The sequence below is a fragment of the Anas platyrhynchos genome, chromosome 12 (assembly GCF_047663525.1).
Source record: "Anas platyrhynchos isolate ZD024472 breed Pekin duck chromosome 12, IASCAAS_PekinDuck_T2T, whole genome shotgun sequence".
NCBI classification, from domain to species: domain Eukaryota; kingdom Metazoa; phylum Chordata; class Aves; order Anseriformes; family Anatidae; genus Anas; species Anas platyrhynchos.
In genome coordinates this window covers 1,553,530-1,574,821 of record NC_092598.1, presented here as the reverse complement: position 1 = coordinate 1,574,821, position 21,292 = coordinate 1,553,530, and the positions used below count along the sequence as shown (strand labels likewise).

The 21,292-nt window shown below is 60.0% G+C and overlaps 1 protein-coding gene across 2 annotated transcripts in view; it reads right to left on the bottom strand.

Moving 5' to 3' along the window:
* ANKRD11 (ankyrin repeat domain containing 11) overlaps positions 1–21,292 on the bottom strand; it is a 112,442-nt gene that overhangs the window by 26,318 nt on the left and 64,832 nt on the right. For both annotated transcript variants that reach the window (XM_072043799.1, XM_072043800.1), the window contains exon 3: positions 4,224–4,368. In XM_072043799.1, coding sequence (XP_071899900.1) covers positions 4,224–4,310 — 87 coding nt within the window. In that variant the 5' untranslated portion in view covers positions 4,311–4,368. The remainder of the gene's footprint in view (positions 1–4,223; positions 4,369–21,292) is intronic.

The following is a 21,292-nucleotide window of genomic DNA, read 5'->3' as shown; positions in this document are numbered from 1 at the left end:
CTCCAGCGAGAGGTCAGTTGTGCTGCGCACAAAAACCATGGCTCTTTTGTTTGTAACCTTCAAAGGGAGCGCAGCTGGAGCGCACCCGCCGTGTCCTCTGCTGCCTGGGAGGCTCTCAGCCCACCCTGGGAGGCTGCAAGGGGGCTGCAAGGACCAAACGGAGCCGAAGGAGCAAAGTGCAAAAAGGAGCATGGCAGAAGCAAGCTGAAATCTGCCAATTGTTACTGGCAACAACTTGTTTAAAGCCTACCTGCTCTAAAACTCCCTCAATCCTTTGGGCTTTGCTCGCTGCTGCGGTGCTAAAGCCTGAGCCTGCAGGTGGGGGGACTGCAGGGACTAGAAGCCGGGTCAGTTGTTTGCTGAATGACTGCTGAGTGGGAGCTCTGCACGCTCAGGAACGAGAAAAAGCATGGCCCAGGTCAAAATGCAGCTCATCCTACAAAGCTACTGCAGCCTTGTTAAGAACTCCCCAGTAGAGGAGAGACAAAGAAGAAGGGAATTGGGCAAAAAACCCGTTCCCAGACGCGGAGAGCCCAGCGTGGAAATGGAACTGGCTGCGTGAGTACCGACGCCGGGCAAGCTCGGGCAGCGCTCCATCTGCATTCGCCCTCACGCTCAGAGCTGCTGAGCCAGCCAGGCCGGCAGAATTAACCACGAGGAACCAGGGAAGCGGCGGCAGTCCCGGCCCCGCTTTGAAGATTAATTTGTTCAGCAGCGCGACAGTAACCTTTCATTCTAGCTGGAGCAAGGAAGATCCAAACTTTGCTCCCTGGAAAGCAGTGGCGGGCAGGGGCAGCCTGCAGAGGTTGCAGCGAAGCCACCGCGGAGGAATGAAGGCAGCTTGGAGAGGAACGTTCCTGAAGATAATGTCTGCTTTCGTTTTCTTATTTTAAGCTTTACTTCTGTAATTATTTCCAATCTCATACCGAAGAATGCAGTTCTTTTCTTGAGTAAAAGCCGTTTTCACTTTTAGGTCATCTCGCATCTCGGCTAAGCTGTGATTCACCCGAAAGGTGCAAGAATCGGGTTTCACGGAAGGAACAAATCCAAATGAATCGATGCTGCAGAGAAATGAGTAGCAGCACCCACGTGCAACGCAGGCTCGCGGCGGTCGGGTGCCTCTTGCTGGTGGCCGGGGAGGGAGCTGGGGGCACGGGGGGCACGGCTGAGAGCTCCGCAACGAGAGCAGGTTCCCCTTTGTCGCTGCTAAGAAAAGACACCTTGCAAAGGGGACACAGCAGACCGTGACTTCAGGAGAAATCCCCTACTGCCACGTTACGGTATCAGTAAGATTTGCTGTATGAATACAAGGAGTTACGACGTGAAGCCACCTCGACAGAGGCTTGCTACAGTAAAAGGGTGCACCACGAACTGCTGCCGGGTGCCACGCGTTGGAGCGGAGGGCAGGGCGCTCAGCAGCACCATGCTGACTCCTCTCTGATCAACAAGAGAGACACTGACAGCAGTCTGCTCGGGTCATCTGTGCCATATATGAACTAACACCACTTTCTATCCTCATGCACGGTTCACTCTAGGCCACCTGGCTACCCAAAGTTGGGTTTTCAGCGCAAAAAATAACCACGTAGCTCTTTTAAATTAAAATTCTGTAGGAGAGCCAGCATGCCAGCCCATGTGGACGCCCAGCAGAGAAGTGGGGTGAGTCCACAGTTGTCTTTCCAGGCAGGGCCGGGTACCTGCAGCCTCCTCCTCCTCTGCCCGTTCAGCAGAGCGGTGCCGTCGGTGCCTGCAGACCCGCAGGACTGCTGCCTCTGCTGCCTCTGCTGCCTGTGCTGTGCTCTCGCGGCACCACCAGCAGAACCTGACTCACATCCCAGCCGCTTATGCAAAGCCCTGCGTGGAAATCCCCGGCGCCCTTTGTTCTCCAAAATGAGTTGAAAGGGTTTCAGGTTGCACAAGCCAGCAGCGAGCAGGACGAGCGGCAGCGGCGACGCGGGAAGCCAGGAGGACCACGCGTGCTGCTGGAGGTGCCCAGCACACGCAGCCATGCGGCAGGCAGGCGATGCTGGGAGCTTCCCTGCCATCACACTGTCATTTCCCAGCCAGTCCCACCGGGGAGCAGAGGAGGGTTCGTGCCCTGCAGTATGCGTGGGGACGGGCAGAATTCACCTGGCCACCAAGAGGACGTGTGGGAGGTGGTGGAGCCACTGCGTCCCCGGGGGCCTTTCCAAAACCAGGGGACGGCGTGTGAAGTTTCAGGCAGTCTGAACATGTCACGATTGAGGCTGCAACAAAGCATTCACAGCGCGGAGACGACTGGATCTGAATTCCTTCGGGGAGGCTGGCGGGAGCCGAGTACCCTCCAGCCACCGGGGGCTGCTGGGCCTCACCCACATCTGGCTCAAAGCACCCACGAGCCCCGCGCTCTGTGCGGCGCGAGGAGCCCCAGCAGGCAGGCAGGCAGGCAGGGAGGCTCCCCTTCCTCTGCTGGAAGCAGGACAAGGGGGGAGAAAAAGAGCAAACCCCAAACCCAGGCCCAGCACCGTCCTGCTCCGTGTTCAGTCCGAGGCTGCAGCGAAGGCGCACGTCAAGCATTTCCCCCCCCCCAGGACAGAAATCCCCTGCCGCAGCCCGCAGCGAGCTGTGTGGGACCCGGGCACGTCAGGAAATGGTTTCGGCGAGGGCTCTCGTCCTCGCTGGGGCTCTGCGGAGCCGCGGCAGACGCGGAATTACTCATATAAGGCGCGCATACTTCTCAGCAGCTCTTCGGGCTGCGCCGGAGCCGGCAGCCGAGGGCCGGGCAGGGCTGAGCACAGCAGCAGCCCTTATAAGGCCCCGCCGGGCTGCCGCGGCCACCAGCGGGGCCCCCCCGGGCATTACAGCCAGGAGGGGCTCGCCCTCGCCCCCAGCTCTCCAGCGGAGAGGCACGGAGGCTGTGGTGCCAAGGGGCAGGGCCCAAGCGTGCCAACTCCGTCCTGCGCCCACGCTAAGGCGGTGGCGAAGGAGAGCCCGGGGCCCCCCCGTGCCAAGTCTCCAGCTCGGCCTTTGTGAGTGTTGACAAAAGCGAGATAAATCCAGAGCAGCGGCCTCCGTGGCGGGCAGGTAGAGCGGCGGGGCCGAGGGCCGCGTGCTCTCACCCTGAGTCACCGCAGCCCCAGCGCCAGCGGGACACGGGGCGAGGCGCTGCGCCACGGCACCTCGGGGGCTGGGGGAGAAACCCTGCGAGCTCTGCTGAGAGCAGAACCGAGGAGCAGGAGGGCTGCTCCCCATCCCCGCTGAGGCTTTTCGACGGGAAGCAGGACGTTATTTGTGCCCGAGTCATTTTGCCGGAGGATCTCTCCAGCTCCCTGCCCGTAAATAACGCGCGGCCTCCAAGCTGCGGGCGCAGAAGGACGGGCGCTGACTCACAGCACCACCGATCCGCTCCCTCCCGACGCACCTGCGCCCACAAAAAGCTCCTTACGTGGCACCACAAAGCCCGGATCTGCCTTCCCTGGGCTCCAGGTAAATGCTGGTGCCTTCCCGGGGGGGGGGAGCAGCGAACCCCTCGGCGTGGATCCCAAAGCAGATCTGCACGCACACGCGGCAGCAGAAAGGGGAACGGGGCCGATGCCACGAGCGTGCTCGAAACCTGCATTTCTGCCTGGGATTTCCCCGCCGCTTGTTTGTCGTTTCCCTCCTCCCGTCAATAACACGACCTCACGCCCCGAGCACAGAAGCAGCGCTGCCAGCAGCACCCGTCGGAGCCGGGGGAAGGGGCAGAGCACGAGTTGTGGCACCGTGGCTGTGACAGAGCTCAGCGCCACGACCAGGGCTGCCAAACGCTCCCCGGGGAGTGTCGAGGAGCAGGAGCAAGGGGGTGAAAGGGAAGGGGGTGGCGTTTGTTTCCATAGCAGAACACAAAAGGGGTGGGCTTAAATTTGTGTTTTAAGGTCTGAGCGCAGCTGTCTGCAGCAGTGGTTACCGGGAGCTGCCCCTACGCTGGGAAGGGCCTGGAAAAGCTGCGAGGGGAGGCACAGAGCAGGTCGGGAACTAAATGAGCATCGGGGTGTGGGACAGAAGGGGAGAAGCAGGGATGTATTTACCCTTAGACTCAGGTCTCCTTTCAGCAGCCTCCTCTCAGGCCCAGTCAGGACCTGACCAGGCTGGGTTCAGGTGGTAGCAGCCCAAGGCAAGCTGCTGCCATCTGAAACAGTCACGGCTTGAAGACATCAGGCACAAGGGGCAGCATCCCCAAAGGCAGGCAAGTAAAGAAGCCACGCTACCTTTTTCCCCGTTTGTTTCTCCACCATGTCGTTGCTGAGAGAGAAATCTTCTGGCTGTGGTGTTTTAGAACACCCACCCTTGGGCATCGTTCTGCCTTCCTTACTTGATCTTCATTTATGCTGCCATCGCCTCATCATCAACCGTCTGTTTGGAGAGAGGAAAAGACAAATCAGACATCACAGAAGGAAAATCCACTGGGGAGAAAGAAAGGCAGGACACGTCCCGGGGGATGAACCCGCACCGAGCTCTCCCCGGGCAGCAGCGGGACGGCCGAGCACCTACACGCGGGTAAAACCACCGCCGGGCGGCAGCAGGCTGGGACCTGTCGCTGCAAACCCGACTTGTTTCACGTGCAAGGGAGGCCTGGAAAGGACTGTGCTGAGACAGAGCAGCCTCCTCCTGCTCCTCTGCTGCAGCATCGCCCCGAGCGCACGGCCGCGGCACGGGACAGACCCCGGGGCTGTGCCGGCTGAGCCCCCGGCACCGCCCGCACCTCTCCGCACCTCGCCGGATTCCCAAACCTGCTCCCCAAACACAATTCCGTGCTTTCTTCTCGTAACGAGGTTCAAAATCACCCCGAGGCAGAGCGCTCCCGAGGCGCTGGCCGCGGGCTTTTCGCCCTCGCACCGGCGCGGCCGCGGCGCCTTGGCCTAGGTACGGGCGGTTCGGGGAGTAACAAAGCGCTCCCGGCTCCTGCCATGTGTTGCCTGGTTACAGGGCTGAAAAGACAACTGACAGCTGAAATACAGCGAGGCATGAGCTGGAACAGGGATCAGAAAGGCGGGCTGCAGCCAAGGCCGGCGAGGCCTTTTTAGGTGAACAAAAATATCTCCTCTCCTGAGAGCAGAGGCTAAAAGGCAGCGGTGCGGCAGCGACCCACGGCAGCTCCTGCGGCACGGCTCTGGCTGCGCCCGCACCGAGGCAGCGCGAGCGTTGGGGAACTCTTCCCCAGCTAATCGGCACCTGACGAGGCTGCACATTGCACCCATTAACTTCTGAGAAGAGCGGCTGGCTCTCTGCACGGCTACAATTGCAGGAAATTGTCCAGGAACAAAGTCACGCAGGGCTGCATCACAAGACTGGGAATCCTGGGGGCGGGGAGAGGGAAGGAAAACAGAGGGAAGAGAGAGGGAAGGCAGGAGCCTCCTGCTCAGGCTGGGCACCACAGCCCGGACCCCATGGGTCCCACGGAGCTGGGGCAGCCCCAAATGTGGGACCGGGTGCCCCATGGGGACAGCAGGCAGGGGGGCGGGTGTTGGGGGTCTCCCCGAGCAGTGTTTTGCTCAGCGCTGCCTTTTAGAAGCGCCCTGGAAATCCCGCCGTCGTTCAGGCGGTTCATTTACGCTTCACAGCCTGCAGAGCCCTTTGGGTTGCTTTGTGGGTTGGGTTTTTTTGGCGTTGTTGTTTTTTTTTTTTTAAAGGGATTTCAGAAGCGATTCCCAGCCCCCTCCCAGCCCCGCAGCGCGAGGAGTCCCGGGGCTGGGCGCCCTCCTCCTCCTGCAGCAGCTCCGCGCACCGAGGCCTCTCCACGTCCCCCTGCTGCAGGCGGCGCTGAGATTCAGCAGCCCCAGCCCTTGGCTCTCGCACGAGCAGGAGGCGAGGCGAAATCTGCCTCCCTGAATTTCTGGCTCCTCATCACATCGAGCCACCGTTGCCCACCCCAAGGGATTTGCTCCAGCAGCCACCCAAAGTCCACGCAGTGGAATTTCCAAAGCCTTGAGCCCGGCACTGGAGATCCAAGCGCACTCGGTCAAGGAGCCTAAAAGCCAACAGCTCCGCTTTCTGCCCTCCACGAGCTCGCCCTGCTCCAGCAGCCGACCCCAAAACCCAGCCCCACGCTGCTGACACCGCTCCCAGCGCCTCGCCTCGCAGCCCGCACGCCACCGGCGCCTTCTCGAAGCCTCTGCCCGCTTCTCGCTCACTGTCGGTGTGGCTCCCTGCAGCCGGGGCAGCCGCCCCTTCACGTGGAGCTCCGGCAACCTGCTCAGCTGAGAAAAGGCCAGACGGATGCCAGATTAATTCTGCGCCCCTTCTGTTCCGCGAGCTGACTCATTACGCTTGGAAAGCTGGCTGCCTCTCCGTGTAAACAGAGCCCTGGCCTGGTTCACAGCTTGCAGGGAGCGTTGCATTTGCACAACAATTACCAACGCAGCCTCCCTGCTCGCAGGAGGTGCGGGGAGGTGAGCGCTGCGCTGCCGGACTTGGGGGGCTGCATGGCCCTGGACCCCCCCCTTGGCAGAGCTGGGCCAACCCCAGCACCCCCCTGCCTCCCTCCCCATCGCCACCGCTTCTATTTTGTAAACAATTAACTAAGCTCCTCGAACGAGATGATTACATGTCTGCCGCACAATAAGAAGTGGGAGACCAAGTGAGCTCAACGGAATATAATCCCTCGCACTTCTCCGGGAAAACAAAGGAGCTCTTTGCCTCTGGCCGGTGGCCAGGGCGCTGCCGCGCTCCACCTTCGGCAGGGTGCGAGCCCCACACGCGGTGCCGCCAGCCCCTCCGACCCCCTTGCAGCCCTTCCTGCATGTCCTGCGAGTGGCTTTCGATACCGGGTCCCCCACGTCTCCCTTGGGGTCGCCGAGGAGAGGGGCGGCAGCCCCAGGTACAGCCCCGAAGTCTCACGGCACACACGCACAGCCGTGCGCTCCTCTCCCCTTCCCGGGGCAAGGAAGCCTTGGAAATGTTGCTTGGTTCGCCTGGGGCACGCCAAGCCCAAAGCCACACACTGAGACCAAAGGCGTCCGGGGAGGACCTCAGAAGCGCTGGTCCCAAAAGGGAAAGGAAGGAGGGGTGGGGGGGAGCCGTCCGCCCCCCCCCTGCATTGCACAACGGGGAGCAGAGCTCGGGGAGGCCGTGCCGGCTGCTGGAAGCGGCGGGGGGCCGCTGGGAAGAGGCGATGGGGGCAGCCCACACGCCCCCGAGCCCCGCAGGAGGGGAGACCCCCGGGGAGCACAGCGAGCAGAGCCACGCGGGTCAAGGTCCTCATGGCCAAAGATGAGGAACGCTCGTATCGGTGACATGCAAGGGAAAATGCAAACTGTGCCAAAGCTCCTGGTGCTGTTGGACATGCACGAGGCACCGGGACAGCCTCGTGCCCTGTGCCCCCTGCCAGCCCCGTGCAGCTCAGCCGGGCTCCGGCCACTTCCAGACGAAGCCACGACGAGGAAATCTCCCACCCGGGGTCCGTGCGTTGGAGCTCGCCCATCCCCTGCCAGCCTTGGGTAAGGAAGATTGTGCCGACTTCTTCAAATGCCAGACAATAAGAAAAAAAGCTGGCTGGAGGCTCTTACCCACTACAGAAAAACTCCCAACACAAGGACGGGAATTAGAGGCGCAGACGTTATTTGCGCAAATCCAACACATTTGTTTGGTCTGTAAGGGCTGGAAGAGGAACCAGCCCTGTCGAAACACGGGATTTGTAAAACTCAGGCTCCTTTTGAGGACTCTGTCCCAAAAAAAAAAAAAAATGTGTCCTCAAATCTTTAAAAATTGCCTTAAGATGACAATTCAAACAGATCACGTCCAGATTTTGACACCTCCACCTGCTGGGATGCGTGGGGACGGGACCAGAAGTCGAGGACTTTCACGGTGCTTCTCCATCGCCCTGCTGATCCGGGCGCTGCCAGAACCGCTGGCCGGCTGCGTGCCCAAAAGCCATCACCATCCCTTTGGGCTCACGCTGCTCCACGGATGTGCTCCCAGCTCTCCAGGCTGCCCGGTGCTGGTCCTTCCCCTGCCCCCTGGCCCCACGGTTCGTGCCGAGCGCCTCCAGCTGCCTCGCGCGCCTTCCGGGCCGAGGAACAATCGCGCTTTGTGCTGCTCTCCCGTGCAGGAAGAGTAAAGTCCGAGCTCGTCTGCCATCCGCAGCGAGCACGGGGGCAGCAGAAGGCCGGCGAGCCGGGCAGTGCAAACACAGGTGCGTTTCGTTTGGCAGCCTCGCCATGGGGGATGGCACGGGTTAGGTATGAACAAGGCACCGCTGCGCCGTGCGCGGCTCCGTGCGGCCACTGCCCAACGGGGAAAGCACCGAGACCTCGGCATCGCCCCCGTTCTGATGGCAGCTGGCTGGAAGCAAGCTCACCGGCTGTCACATCGGGGTTACCCCGATCCCAAAGCCCCCAGGCCCTCAGCTTCAACCCAGCTCCCTCCTTCTTGTCCCCGGGACGCTCGGTACCTCTTGTACTGGCTTTTGGACGGAGATGCTGCTCCTTTTCGCAGGTTCTTACACCGGGAACACCTTTTCTCCCCTCTTAGTCCCTTTTCTGGCTCCTAGTGCCCTCTCCCCACCATAAATAACCTCCTTCCTTCTGCCTTTCTCAGACGTTCATTGTGCCAGCCCCACCGCGGCGGTGGGGTCACCCCTCCCAGGCACTGGGGTCACCCCTCCCAATGCGCCCGCAACTGCTCGCAGCTGGCGGTCCCTGCAAGAAGAACTTCTTGCAGGAAGAACTAAAGCAGCTATCAGCATTTTGATCACTTGCAGGATAAATTCCTGGCGTTTCTTAGGCCCCTGAATAAAGCAAAGCAGCCCCAAAGCTCAGTGTGCCGAGCGGTGTGGGTCTGTGGACACGCACCCCAAGGGCCACAGCCAGGAGGATGCTCAGAGCCTGTCCTGAGGAGCTGAACTCCTCAGCGGTTCTCCGGCCACAACTTGCTACCCAAAATGACCCCCGCTAGCTGCTGCGGCTCAAGGCACAACCCCAAATGTCCTGTGCAAGAGCCCCAACGCTGGGCACTGGGCTGAAACCCCGGTGACAGCCCCGAGCTGTGCTGTTACACCGCCTGCTGCTCTTTAACCAGATTACGTTTGGGAAGTTCTGCCCAGCTTCCCTGGGATTCAGAATATTCCAGACGGGCCCGTTCTCAGGATCCACGGCGCTGAAATAAAAGCGAGCCCTGGCCCGAAACCGCAAGCGACTGCTCTGTCCGTGCGGTTTCTCCGGGAGCAGCTTTTCCCACAAACCCTTCCCTCAATTATCTCCGTGCAGCTGCCTCTCGCTATTGCTACATTGCTGGATGCCGCCGATGAGCTGGGTTCTGGCCAAGGTTACAAAACCGTAGTTTCAGTCAGTTCTGCGAGTGGGAAACCCTCGGAGGAGGCGCTGCAGGACGGTGGGAGCGGATTCGGCCCCGATGCCCCACTCCACGCCGTGCAGGAGCTGCTCACGAGCTGCCCACGGTCCCCTAACCAAAGTCCTGAGGACCTGCATGAAACAGCACGGGGCAAGGACAGCGACCAGCAGAGCTAACTCCAAGCAGGCTGCACAAGAAGTGTTTTGCGTGTCTGGGAGGAAAAAACGCAGCCCCAGCCAGGCAGCTCCCCCTGAGCAGCCAGAGGAGGCAGGAGCCGTGCCTGCAGCTGGGCGGGCAGCCAGGAGCACCGCGGCGCCGTGGTCTCACCTCTCCTGGAGGTCCCGTCAGCAGGGACACACGTGAATTCTCCGATTTATTTGAGTAAAACATAAGGAACAGCACAGCTCTGGGTGCTCCCTGGGATAAAGGCTCGCCTGGAACTGGCCGGGCTGAGGCCAGGGATGTGTTTCGCAACGGCAAGATGTTATTTTGCTCTGACACCCGGGGAGGCCGCGAGTTCCCACGGCCTCCAGCGGGCTCCGTGCGTGGCTCTCCAGCCTCGCTGCCCCGGCCCCGAGCTGCGGGACAGGAATGCACGATTTCCACCCATGCACACGCACGTTTTTGAGCCCGAGCCAGCTGCTGGGTCCAGGACCTCCTGCCCTGCCTGACCATGTGCCCACAAACCTCTCCAAAAATCGGTGTCCCCTCGGAGGAGGACACAATCCACGCGCTTTGACGTCCTCCACAGCAGTGCTGCGTGAGCCCAGCTGCTGCTTGTCTGCGGATGGGAGGCTCGGGAGGGTTCTGCAGCTTGCCTGGGGCCAGCTGCGCGAGGTTTGGGTCGTTTTCTTTAAATAAGTTACTCTTACACGCTGCTAGCACTTATCTCTGTGTATACACACACACACGTGCACAGACACGCACGCACGGAGCCCAGGCAGTGAAACCCCACAGCAGTTTTGCTCCGGTGCTGTCCAGCCTCATTCCATGCCTCAGCGTATGAAAGTCCAACACCAAGACCGGCTTTTACAACCCCAGCCAACCCAAATGTGTCCCTAAACCTGAGAGGAGACAACAGCCAGCTGCGTTAATTATGTGGGCAATAGGGAAAGCAAGGACACGCTGCAGAAGGTGCCGCAGCCCTCGCAGCAGGGCCAGCTCCGGGATTGCCCTCGAGCCTCGCAGGCAGCAGCGACCCCGGTGCCCAAACTACGGGGACCCAAACAAGCACTTGGCCGTGTACAAACTCATTTCAGGCCAGCACATCGCAACAGCGTAAGAAAAATCTCCCAGCCGTGAGCGTGAGCGAGCACAGCAGTCTCGGCACAACACCTCTCTTCCTCCTCCTTCTTGCCCAACTCCTCTTGGTTGCAAAACCAGCCCAGGCAGGAGATGCGCAGCCAGAGGACATCCACGGCACCTCAACCTCCTGCTTGCAGGCTTTTTTCCCTCTCCAGCGCCAGTCCCGGGGCTGTACGGAGCCCTCCCACCTCCGGCACTCGCAGGCGGCTCTGCCCACCACAAGGTAGGGCAGCCAAAGCCTCCGCCGCCGAGAACTAGTTTAGGACAATGCATCAAAGCTGCAGACCCATTGTGCTGCGGCAGGAACACCCAGCTCATGTGATGCTTCCCCTCCAGAGACGGGAAAGCTTGGTTCATCGCTCACACTGAGTCTGTAAGCACGAAACGAAGCTGGGGGAGAAGAGCCCGGGGCGTGTGAGGTTTGGGTTGCCGGCCAGGGCTCGGTTGGCCTGGGGGAGCCCTGCTGCAGACACCCCATGAAGTACTGAGCACAGTGACCAGTGGTGGGGTTCGGAGCTGGGTTTGGAGCTGGGTTCAGAGCCCTGGGCTCTGCGGGACGTTTGTGGCACACATCTGGGCTCCACGGCACCGTGCGCACTGCTGCGCCCCGAGCCGGCTGCTCGCGCTCTCCAAGGATGGGCACAGATTTCCCACTTCATCCATCCCGGTGGTGGTGGTGGTGCGGGACGTGCTGTGCTGCAGGAATGGGGCTGACGGTGCCTTCTGTTGGGATCCTGCCCGCCGACACTGCCAGGGACCCCGGAGAGGTGTCGGGGCCGCCCGCTGCCCGGTGGAGGCAGGGCGGGTTTGGGCACGGCGCGGTTCTGCTGCTGCATGCCCGGAGTGCAATCGGGGTTAATTCCTCACCGACCTGCAGCCCTGCTCTTTCCTCCCTCCGCCTCCATCTCTCGCATCGCAGCGCTTTTGAAGGTGATCTCCTCTGCGTAAAGGCACGGGAAGGCGCTTACCCAAACGAGCGTGTTCTTGTAAAGGGGAAATTCAATTTTCTCTACAAAGCCGTCGTTGAAGCTGTCAGCAGAGCGGGAGCGGCGGAAGCCGTCCGGCGGGGCCTGCTCGCACAGATCGCTTCTGCAGGGCCTCGGCCCCACTCCTCACAGCCCCGAGCCCTGATGACTTTCTGCTTTCACGGAGATGTCCTCAGGTCCTCCCTCACCACCCCCAAGCACTACAGGGGGCTCCAGGCACAGGGAAAACCCGCTGCTGCCTCCAGCACCCCGGCACCGAGCCTCCCGGCCAGCAGGGATGTGGTTTTTTTACCCCGTTCACAGTCAGGAGCGGGGTTTTGGGGACCTGCTGGGGACACACACGGTGCCCTGGGCGCTGGGTGAAGCCCAGGTGTTGCGGCTGCTGTTTTGCTCGGGATTAAAGCCAGCCCTCAGCTCAACAGCAGCGCCGGCAACCCGCCCCCACACCCGGACAGCAGCAGCAGAGATTTAGTGACACCGGGGCACAAAATCGCTTAATCCACGCCGCAGGTCTGGGGTGGGAGCCCCCTCCCCGCACCGACACACAACCAACACGGAGCGAACCCGTAAATACAGAGCTGGAGGTTTTGCGTGGGGAATTTGGGGAATTACCCCGATTTTTAGAAATCCCTCCGGGCCCTGCGGCACCCCCGGGCTGGGGGGGACTCGGCTTCGTCAGGAGGAGCAGCGGGGGCTGCGTGGGGGGCAGCAGACCTCAGGGCATTAAGAGAAAGCCGTGGAGAGGCCCTGCTGGGACACGGGGCTGTGCAGGGCTGTTTGCTCCCCCGTGACCCGCGCTGATCACAGCGCATTTTCGCTAAGCCCAAGGATTTCAGGGAAGTCACCTGCTCCTCTGGCGTTAGCTCTCCGGGCTGTGCTGTGTTTTCTCCTTGCTCCCTCTCCCCTCAGCCTCCCCGGAACAAAAGATCCCCCAGGGCTGCTCCGCACCACTCCGCCCCTTCGGACCCTGGAGCAGCCGCCGTGGTTTGAAGAAGAGCTTTAAGCAGCAGGTTTAATCCAGCCTTTCCTTTTTTTCTTTTTCTTTTCTTTTGAAATCACCACTACAGCTTCCCATCGTCTTAGTCAACACGGAACCAAAGATCACCCACGACAACGCTGCCACTCTTCGCAGAGCATGGTGCCAAGAGCCCTACATCATGCAGAAAACCATTTTCTCCTAATTTTATAAAGCATCTGCTCTCGAGCTGTGACGGGCCATGACATTTTGTCCCTGACCACACATGCGGGGAGCACGCACGGCACGGACACGCACCCCGAGCCGTGCCAGGGCGCAGCCCAACATAGGGGCAGGCCCAACGTAGCCCCTTTATAGAGACCACAGCCTGGCGCTGTTTTAGGAAAATGGGCATTATTTATTTATTTGAGCACCCTAAAACTCCTTTCCTGGCTCTGAGTTTCATAGTCCTTCATTTATTTCTCTGCTAAATTCTCCGGCGCAGTAAGAGGCGAGGAGCCGAGGCAGGCTGTCACGCTCCCCATTACTCACCGCCGAGAGCCACCCGCTACATCTGCTTCCATTAAGGAGCCTTAAAAACTTACACAACACCTTACCGCTGAGTTCAGCTCGCTGTGTGATCCTCAGCGCCTACAGCAATGCTGCACGTTTTCAGGTGCTTTCAGTTTTTTTCTTAACACTTTTCTGCTTTCCACTGGTGCCGAGGTTTATTCTGTTTCTCACAAACCGCCGCTCCAGCAGTGGCTCCGTCCCCTTTCCATCGACTGTCCCAACACAACCACCCACTACCACGCAAACCAGGGAATTTATCCACATTTAAAATGTTTTTTTAATTTTTTTCCCCGTTCTGCTCCCAGCCTGGTCCTGCAGCACCCAAGCCGTGCCGTGCACATGGAGAGCAGCAGTGTGGGGACACAGCCGGTGCCGCAGCACCCAGCTCCTGCCCCACAGCGTATCCCAAATTAACACCGGGTTGGGTCAGTAGGTGCTCGGTCACCAAAATCGCTGCTGGTGGTGACCACGGCTCGGCGTGCCAGCTACTCCCTCTGTCACCACCACTCCTGGGATCATTCGCAGCGCCCTGATGGGACGAGGAGATGCCAGAGGGTGGCCAGGCGCCGGCACTGCCATGGCCAGGGCAGCTCGGGGCACGGCCCCGCCGGGTGAGGACGTGCTCTGAAGCCCGGCTGCGCTCTCAGGCTTATCGTGGGGGTGTCACTGGGATATTCTGGCAGCTGGCATTACCGCACGGGCAGCAGCTCAGCCCACGACGTGGCTCCTGTGTCATCTCGGCGGCGTGGCCAACGGGGGCAGCTCCATCCGAGAGCGGCAGCACGGTGCGACCCGAGGGCACTGCAAGGTCTCAGCCCCGCGCTGCCCGGCCCGTCTGCAGCCTCCCAGCACCTAAAGGGCACGGACCCAACTCATTTCGGCCTCTATAAACCCTTTTCCCTTACAGACTCATGACTGAGATTGGGACAGATTAAGAACAGCTTTTGCCACAGGAATCGGAGGGTGCCGGGGGGTGCCGCTCGCTGCCAGGCCTCGGCACAGCGCTGCGAGGGATCCTGCCGGTCCCCTCTCCTCCTGCGGCACGCTCCCCAGCCTCCAGCCTCTCCCGAGGCTCACTAATCGGGCCGGCTGCCCGCTCCCAGCTTATCCAGGCTGCAGATTATCCGCAGCACAGCTGCGAGCGCACCCCGGCCGGCAGGGCTATCAGCGGGCGCACGGCACTGCGCGAACGGCACAGTGTGAATGCGTCCGGGCTGTCCCCAGGGCCAGCTCCCACCCCAGAGCAGGAGCAGGAGCAGTTCTGGTGGTGCCGTGCCTGAAGCAACGCATCAGGACAGGTTATCTGCGTGGTATTTGGTCAAATGGGGCTGCCCCAGCCCCCTGCTGGGGTAAGGAGAGCAGCGGGAGCACCCGAGCGATGAGCGCCACACACGTAGGGGCTGGAGGACCCAAACCTGCTCCTCGCCACGCTGTTCTGGAGCCTTCCCTGGCCCCCCAGTGCCACCACCCGCTGTGCAAGGAAATCCAAAGGGTCGCAGCCAGCCTGGTGCAGCCTGCAGCCCCTAGGATGGCGAGCGATGCCCCACAGAGCACGGTGGCACCGTGGCACCGGGCTCCTTGGGCTCAGCCTCCCGGTGTCCCCGCTCTGCTCGGGGCTGCACGCAGAAGGAGGGGAGCAGGGGCCTCATTTCTGGGGACTGACCCTTCAAAAAGGATGAGCAGAAAGAGCTGTGGACATCACAGAGCGTGGCTCTCCGTCCACCAGTTTTGCAGCCCCCACTCCTGCTCCGAGAGGGGATTTTTCCCTGCTCTGGAAGCACGGCTTGGGCAGCGCGTTGGATGCAGCCCAGCGATGTGCAGGACGGGCTCAGCACTTCCCGGCCCTGCAGACACCCAGCACAAGGCATTGATTAGGCCGGGGCTTTGCATGCTAATTTCCATGATAAGCGGTCCACCCCCATTGTATCAGGCCCCTGAATGGGCGCATTGTCTCAGGGCCGAGCATTCCTCATACCGAGCCCCGGCGAATGGGAGCCCTGGTGCTACGTAATAACAACAACAAAATCCCAGCAGAAGTCCATTAGCATCCAAAGGGCCGGTAGCTTGAATGCATCAGAAGAATTCTTTGGAAAGTAAGAGTGAAACGAATGTAATAAAACGCTGCTGTTACCGCTCCTCATTGTCCGAGGGAAACCATCAGAAGCAAAGACCTTGACTCCCGAAACACGCCCAGCGCAGCGCCTGCTGCAGAGCCCGGGAGCGAGGCTATTAAGAATTTTAAGCCCTGGAGCTGCCCCAAGTATGGATTACTCGATTTCGTCCTGAGCACTTGATCACACGGGCCTATATTTAGATTCCCAGGCTAAAAGCTCCAAGCTGCAGGCGGCTGTGCGGGGCTGCAGCCCCGAACGCGGGTCCCATCTGCAGCCACCCGGCGGAGGGGAGGTCGGGAGCCGCGGCAGCTTTTATTAGGAGCAGGCAGGAGGGAGCCCAGCGCTGGGCGCAGGGCAGGACAGAAGGCTTTTCGAGAAGGAGCAAACCAAGAGCAACATCTCCCTCCTTGTGCAGCCGCCAGGGATGTGCCTGGCAGCGTGGAGCTGTGGCACACGCAGGAACCGGAGTTTTTCCCATTTCGGCACAACACAAAATGCCATCGATGCCGGACTCATCGCCTCCTGGGCCCCCAAACCCACCCGGCTCTACCTCGGCAACCCGCTGCTGGCTCCTCGTTGTGGGTGCTGTGGGATTTGCCCTTCCCCAGCCACGTCTGAGATGCTCCCCCGGCACAGACCCCGCGGGGAGAAGCCGGGCGCGCGGCCCCGTACCTGCACCGGAGCAGAGGAGGAGCCGGCAGGTCAGCGCTCTAATCACACGTCTCAATGCACCATTTAAAAAAAAAAAAAAAGCTCTTTTCTAATTTTACCCAGCCGTCAAGCTTTCCTGCTCAGCCTGCTGCTGGCAGGCAGCCCCGTGGCCGTGCAGCTGGAGGAGCAGCTTACGTGGAGCACCGACCCCAAAACCCCGGCGAGCCGCTCGCTCGGGGTGGCCGCACGCACCCGGCACCGCCTGCCGAGTTTCCCTCCCGTTCGCTGCATTTTTTCTTCTGATAAGTTAGGAGATGGGCAAAGCGTTTTTCCCGTGGGACGCCCTGGAGAGCCGTGATCCGCGGGTGACAACAAATAAAGGCTCAGCCCTGGTTCACAGCATCACCGGAGCGCTGCTCACTCAGAAGCCGAGGCAACACAAAGTGCTCACGCGGGGCCAGGAGGCTCTCAGGGCGAGGGCAAAGCGTGACCACCTCGCCTGAAGAGCTTTGGGCAGTGACAAAGCCCCCATCGCCTTTGTGCACGCCAGCCTGGCCCTGGAGAGCCGGACAGAAGTCACCCTCGCATCAGCCCCACGTTTGTAGTATCATTCTCGCAATAGAGGAGAGACCATCAACAAAATCCCCTTAAAACATACCCTAGGAAATTAGGAGGCTGGGAAGGCGGAAAGATTTTATAGAAGCAGCGCAATTTAGTGGTCATGGCCCGCTGGCAGTGGGGTTGTATTAGAAAATTGCTCCATCCCGGCAGCATTTCACACCCCGTGGTACAGCACAGCGTCGTGCACTTAGCTCCTTTTATCCCTCGCTTCATGAACCCGACATGTGGACATTTCCCAACAATGCGGCCGTGGTGCTCCGCCACGCCGCATCTGCATATCAATGGCCCCGGCCCCTCCGGCCCCCAGAAAAGCGCAGAGAAAGGCGCAGAGAAAGGCGCAGAGAAAGGCGCAGATCCCTTTTGTTCCTGGCCCCTCTGCAGCCCCTGCTGCTGCTGCGGCTGCCCCCAGCCCAGGGGCATCCCGGTGGCGCAGGCAGGGCTGTAGGGGCTGGTTGTAGGAACGGCACCGCTGCACCCGCCTGGTTTTGCCCTGTTCTTGTTGGAAACATCGGCGGTGACCAGCGGAGATCCACCCCGCGGGAAGCCAGGCAGCAAGACCGCAACCATCCAGAGGTGACTGAGTGCTTGTTGGGAAAGTCAGCGCCAGGAATGGTGCAAATGGACCCATCCGAGCTCGGGGATTGTGTGCTGGGAACGGCGAGGGCTCGGGATGCCCTCTCTCCAAGCCCACAGGGACACGGCAGCAGGCACCAAAGGGCACCGGAGCCCCGTGGGGTGCCCAGCACGGCCCCATAGCTCCGGGCTCACCTCGCACAGCCCGTCGGGCTGCAGGTGGGTTGGAGGAAACGAGGCGGTGCAAGCGCCTTCTCACAACCCTGACCTAAGTGTTTCTCGCACAGTCAGTAATTAACGAGATTTATATTTTATGCTAAAATTAGCTACCCAGGCAGTTGCTTCCCGCGGCGGTGCCTGAACACCTGTGCCATCAGCTAAATCTCTTCCTTCCAGCAGGGCGCGGGAGCTGTCACCGGGGTTTTTGTCCCGCACACCCGCTCCCACCCTTCCCAGCCCGCAGCTGCCTGCGGTGGGGAGCAGGCAGGGAAGGGGCAGGTCCTGCACAGCTCCCTCCCGTGCCTCGGGTGGCTCCGCGGCTCGCACGGCTGCGCCGTGGTGTTGCCCTGCTTAGGGAACAGAAATGTAGGTAGCTGTGTTAGGTGAACACTCGCATCGCTTCACAGGGTAACGACAGCCAAACTAGGTCAAGCGCTAGCAAGCATCCTTTAAAACAAGGGGAAAAATATCAGCGGGAGAAGTGATCTCCCGGGGAAGAAAATGTTTGTTGTCAGCTACGACACTTGGCGTGCACTGGGCGACCAGAAAAAAAATACGCATTCATACAGACGTATCCACATCTTTTCACAGTTCAAATGGCAGACATTGTGTTGGGTTTTTTTCAGTTTAAGGGACACCAAAGTACCTTGGACTAGAGAGATTTCTTCACACGCGTTTCATACTCCATCCCAAACCCAAAAGGAGTTTCCACCTATAACACTCTTAAAATGTAATCTGGTGGCCAGCTCTTGGTGCAGGCTGCGGGCAACTTGATTCTATTTCATGGTCGCTCTGCCATGAATTCGAGCTCTTCTTCTGCTCGGCTGAGAAGCAGCAGCACGCCCGGTAACAGGATCCCAGCCCTGCCGGTAAAGGCAATTTGACGCCGCTCGCTAAAAGGGGAGAGGGAGGTAAATTAATTTCTATTACAGAGGACAGGCTTCCTCGGAAGATGGGTGCTTTCTACCGGAACACATCACGCGTTGTGAGCCGGGCACCTGGAGCAGAACACGAGGGAACGGAGGCGGCGTTGGCTCAGCTGGAGAGCGGCCGCGTGCGTCCCCGCCGGCACCGCGTGGAGCTCCCCGGGTCCACCATGGAGCAACCGGAGGGCTCCCGGGGGAACCGGAGGGGCTGGCCACGGAGCAGGAGGTTTGGCAAGTGGCAGCACGCAGCCACACGGGCTGGTGGCCCGGCAGCACGGGGACAGGCACGAGATGGTGAGGGCGAAGCGGGGATCATGGGCACAGCGCAGTGGCACGGGCTCGTGGCAACTGTGTGCCGGGTAACTCTAAACTCTCGGCGAGGAATGTCCTCATACCTGGTTCAACGCGCTAGATAAAGCCTCTGCTCCTGTAAAACCTGCCCGATGACCGGCCGAGGCCAACGAATTTACCCCAAATTGGGTAATGTCGTTTTATGGTTCTTAATAGCTGAAAGCGCCAATGCGCCGAGCTGAACAGACGCTGCCGAGCAGCTCCGCAGCCGGTCCCCAGGACCGCGTGGGCGCTGCCGAATCCCGAAGCTGATCACCGTGGCAACGGCTCTAAACATATGTGCGGTGACATCAGCTGGGTGCTGAAAGCTGTAAATAGAGGATAATAGCACGAAAAGAAAAAAAAAAAAAAAAAAACGGGCGGGGAGCCAAGGCCTAAAAAACATACTATTAAAACCCTGCCTGTAATTCAATGTATGCAAACTTGTTTGCGTCCTCGCTCCCCCGAACCTGGGTAATTACGCACCTCACGGCACAACCGGCTCATTGTCCTGGCACCGGCTGCCCACACCTCAAGGAATATCCCAGGAACTCGGGCCTGGTGGAAACCCACCTTCAAATTTCATGTGCAAGAGCCCGGAGAGCGCTCCACCCAGGGCGAAAGAAGGCTGAAGGGGAGCCGGGTGGATCACGCACCGCCTGCTTACGGCCCGTGAGCGGTACCCACAGCTCACCAGAGCTCTTTGTAAATGAAGCCATTCCCCTGGGCTGGTGAAAAACAAAGTGCTCCTGGTGTTTATTGCTGATGAACGCACTCCGAATGCTTTGCGTGAACAGAACTCGGTTTTGAGGTCGTGCTGCAGGCCCCATGCTCTGGGCAAGAGGAGGAGAAGCAGGAGCAGGTGGGATGGGATGGGATGGGATGGGATGGGATGGGATGGGATGGGATGGGATGGGATGGGATGGGATGGGATGGGATGGGATGGGATGGGATGGGACAGGATGGGATGGGATGGGATGGGATGGGATGGGATGGGATGGGATGGGATGGGATGGGATGGGATGGGATGGGACAGGATGGGATGGGATGGGACGGGATGGGATGGGATGGGATGGGACAGGATGGGATGGGATGGGACGGGATGGGATGAGCTCGCTCCTCTAAGGCTGTATGGGCAGCGTGATGGGGCCACGCATCCCACTGGCCTCACGCTCGGTACCTTGTTTGGCTCAGTGCTGCTCGTTCAGGGAGTCCTTTACCAGCCACCAGGGTAGGACACGGGGACAAAACGTTTTTGTTTCCCTCGCTTTGTTCGACCCCTACTTCTGCGATCCGCTCTGAGGGATGTGGCCTGGGCAGCGCCAGGAACCTCTGCAGCACCTCCACGTTCAGCTGGCAGCTGAGGAGGGGGAGAGGGGAGAAACGGGCTTAATAGGATTTCCAAATGTCAAAAAATACCTTTAGCAGGCCCGTTTGTGCCGAGCCCCAGCACTCGCGGAACTCCAAAGCAAATCTGCTGTGCCCAGCACACGGCCTGCATGCTAAGCGGGCGCCAGCAGCGCTCTTCTGTGGGGACAGCTGGGGGCTGGGGTCATCACATGAAGAAAAGCAGGAGCCAAAATCCCTCGCCAGGCATGGTGAAGGCCCCCAAATGTACCTGAGGGGTGTGTGTGTGTGTTTGGCCTGCTCAGAAAAACAGAAGGGAGCTGCTCCCGAAGCAGGGTGCTCGTGAAACGAGGCGCCCACCTGCAAAGGGACAGCAAAGCAAGCTCCCCTTCCCTGGGAGTGCTCTAAATTGTCAATAAAACAAAAAAAAAAGAGTCGAGGGAAACTGCAAACCCAAACCTGACAGCTGCAGTAGAAGATGGATGCAGCAAGGAGCCAGCAGCAAAAACTTCCCCCTCCTTTCTTCTCTATAGGTCTCTTTTTTTTTTTCTGTCAATTAGAGTTGCAAGGAAATTCAGAGAATCGGGATCAGCAGTGTTAATCGTTATTGCGCGTGAATTTAATTAGCATTATTTTTTAACTGCAGGTAATTTACTGCGGCTCACCTAAACGAGAAAGTCGGGAAGTGCCTTCTGATCAGCAGAAAACCGCTAAGCCAAAGATAATCCTGCTCTTTGCTCTATGCCCGTAATTTCTCTAATCCATGGTTACCAATTTCAGCAGCGACTGCCATGGTTACTCCCCAGCTCCTCGCCACGCACGGTGCTGGAGCGGCTCTGCCTCGGTGCCAAGAACAGCACGTGCACCCCCCTGCCCTGCAAGACAAACGCCTGGGCAGGGAGATGTCTGCGTGGGGCAGGGAAGAAGGAGCTGTGCCAGCAGAGAGACCAGCGCCGGGTGCTGTGTCCCCTGCCCAAGGTCCCCGTCCCCAAGGCAGTGACCAGCCCCTGGAGCCCCATGGCTGAGACCCGCGGAGCTTGGCAGGATCCAAACTTCTCCCAGGGGCTTTCTCGCACAAGCCCTGGGTGCGAGCAGCCCGCTTGTGCCCCTCTCTGAAGAGGAGCTGGCCAAAATCTCACAGTGTTTTGAAAGCATTTTTTAAGCTCTCCATCCCCGAGATGTGAAGGAGACGCTGCTGGCCACAGGACGATGAGGCAGAGCTCTCATAATGGGAAAAAGCAAATCTGGCAGCGCAGCTCCACAGGGCTGGGCTGCAGCAGGGCCAGCAGGGCCACCCGGGTGGCTTCAGCAGAGGCCAGGCAGGGACCGAGCCGTCCCCAGGAACCAGAGGTCCCTGAGCGCAGCCACCGGGCAGCACCAACAAAGGAT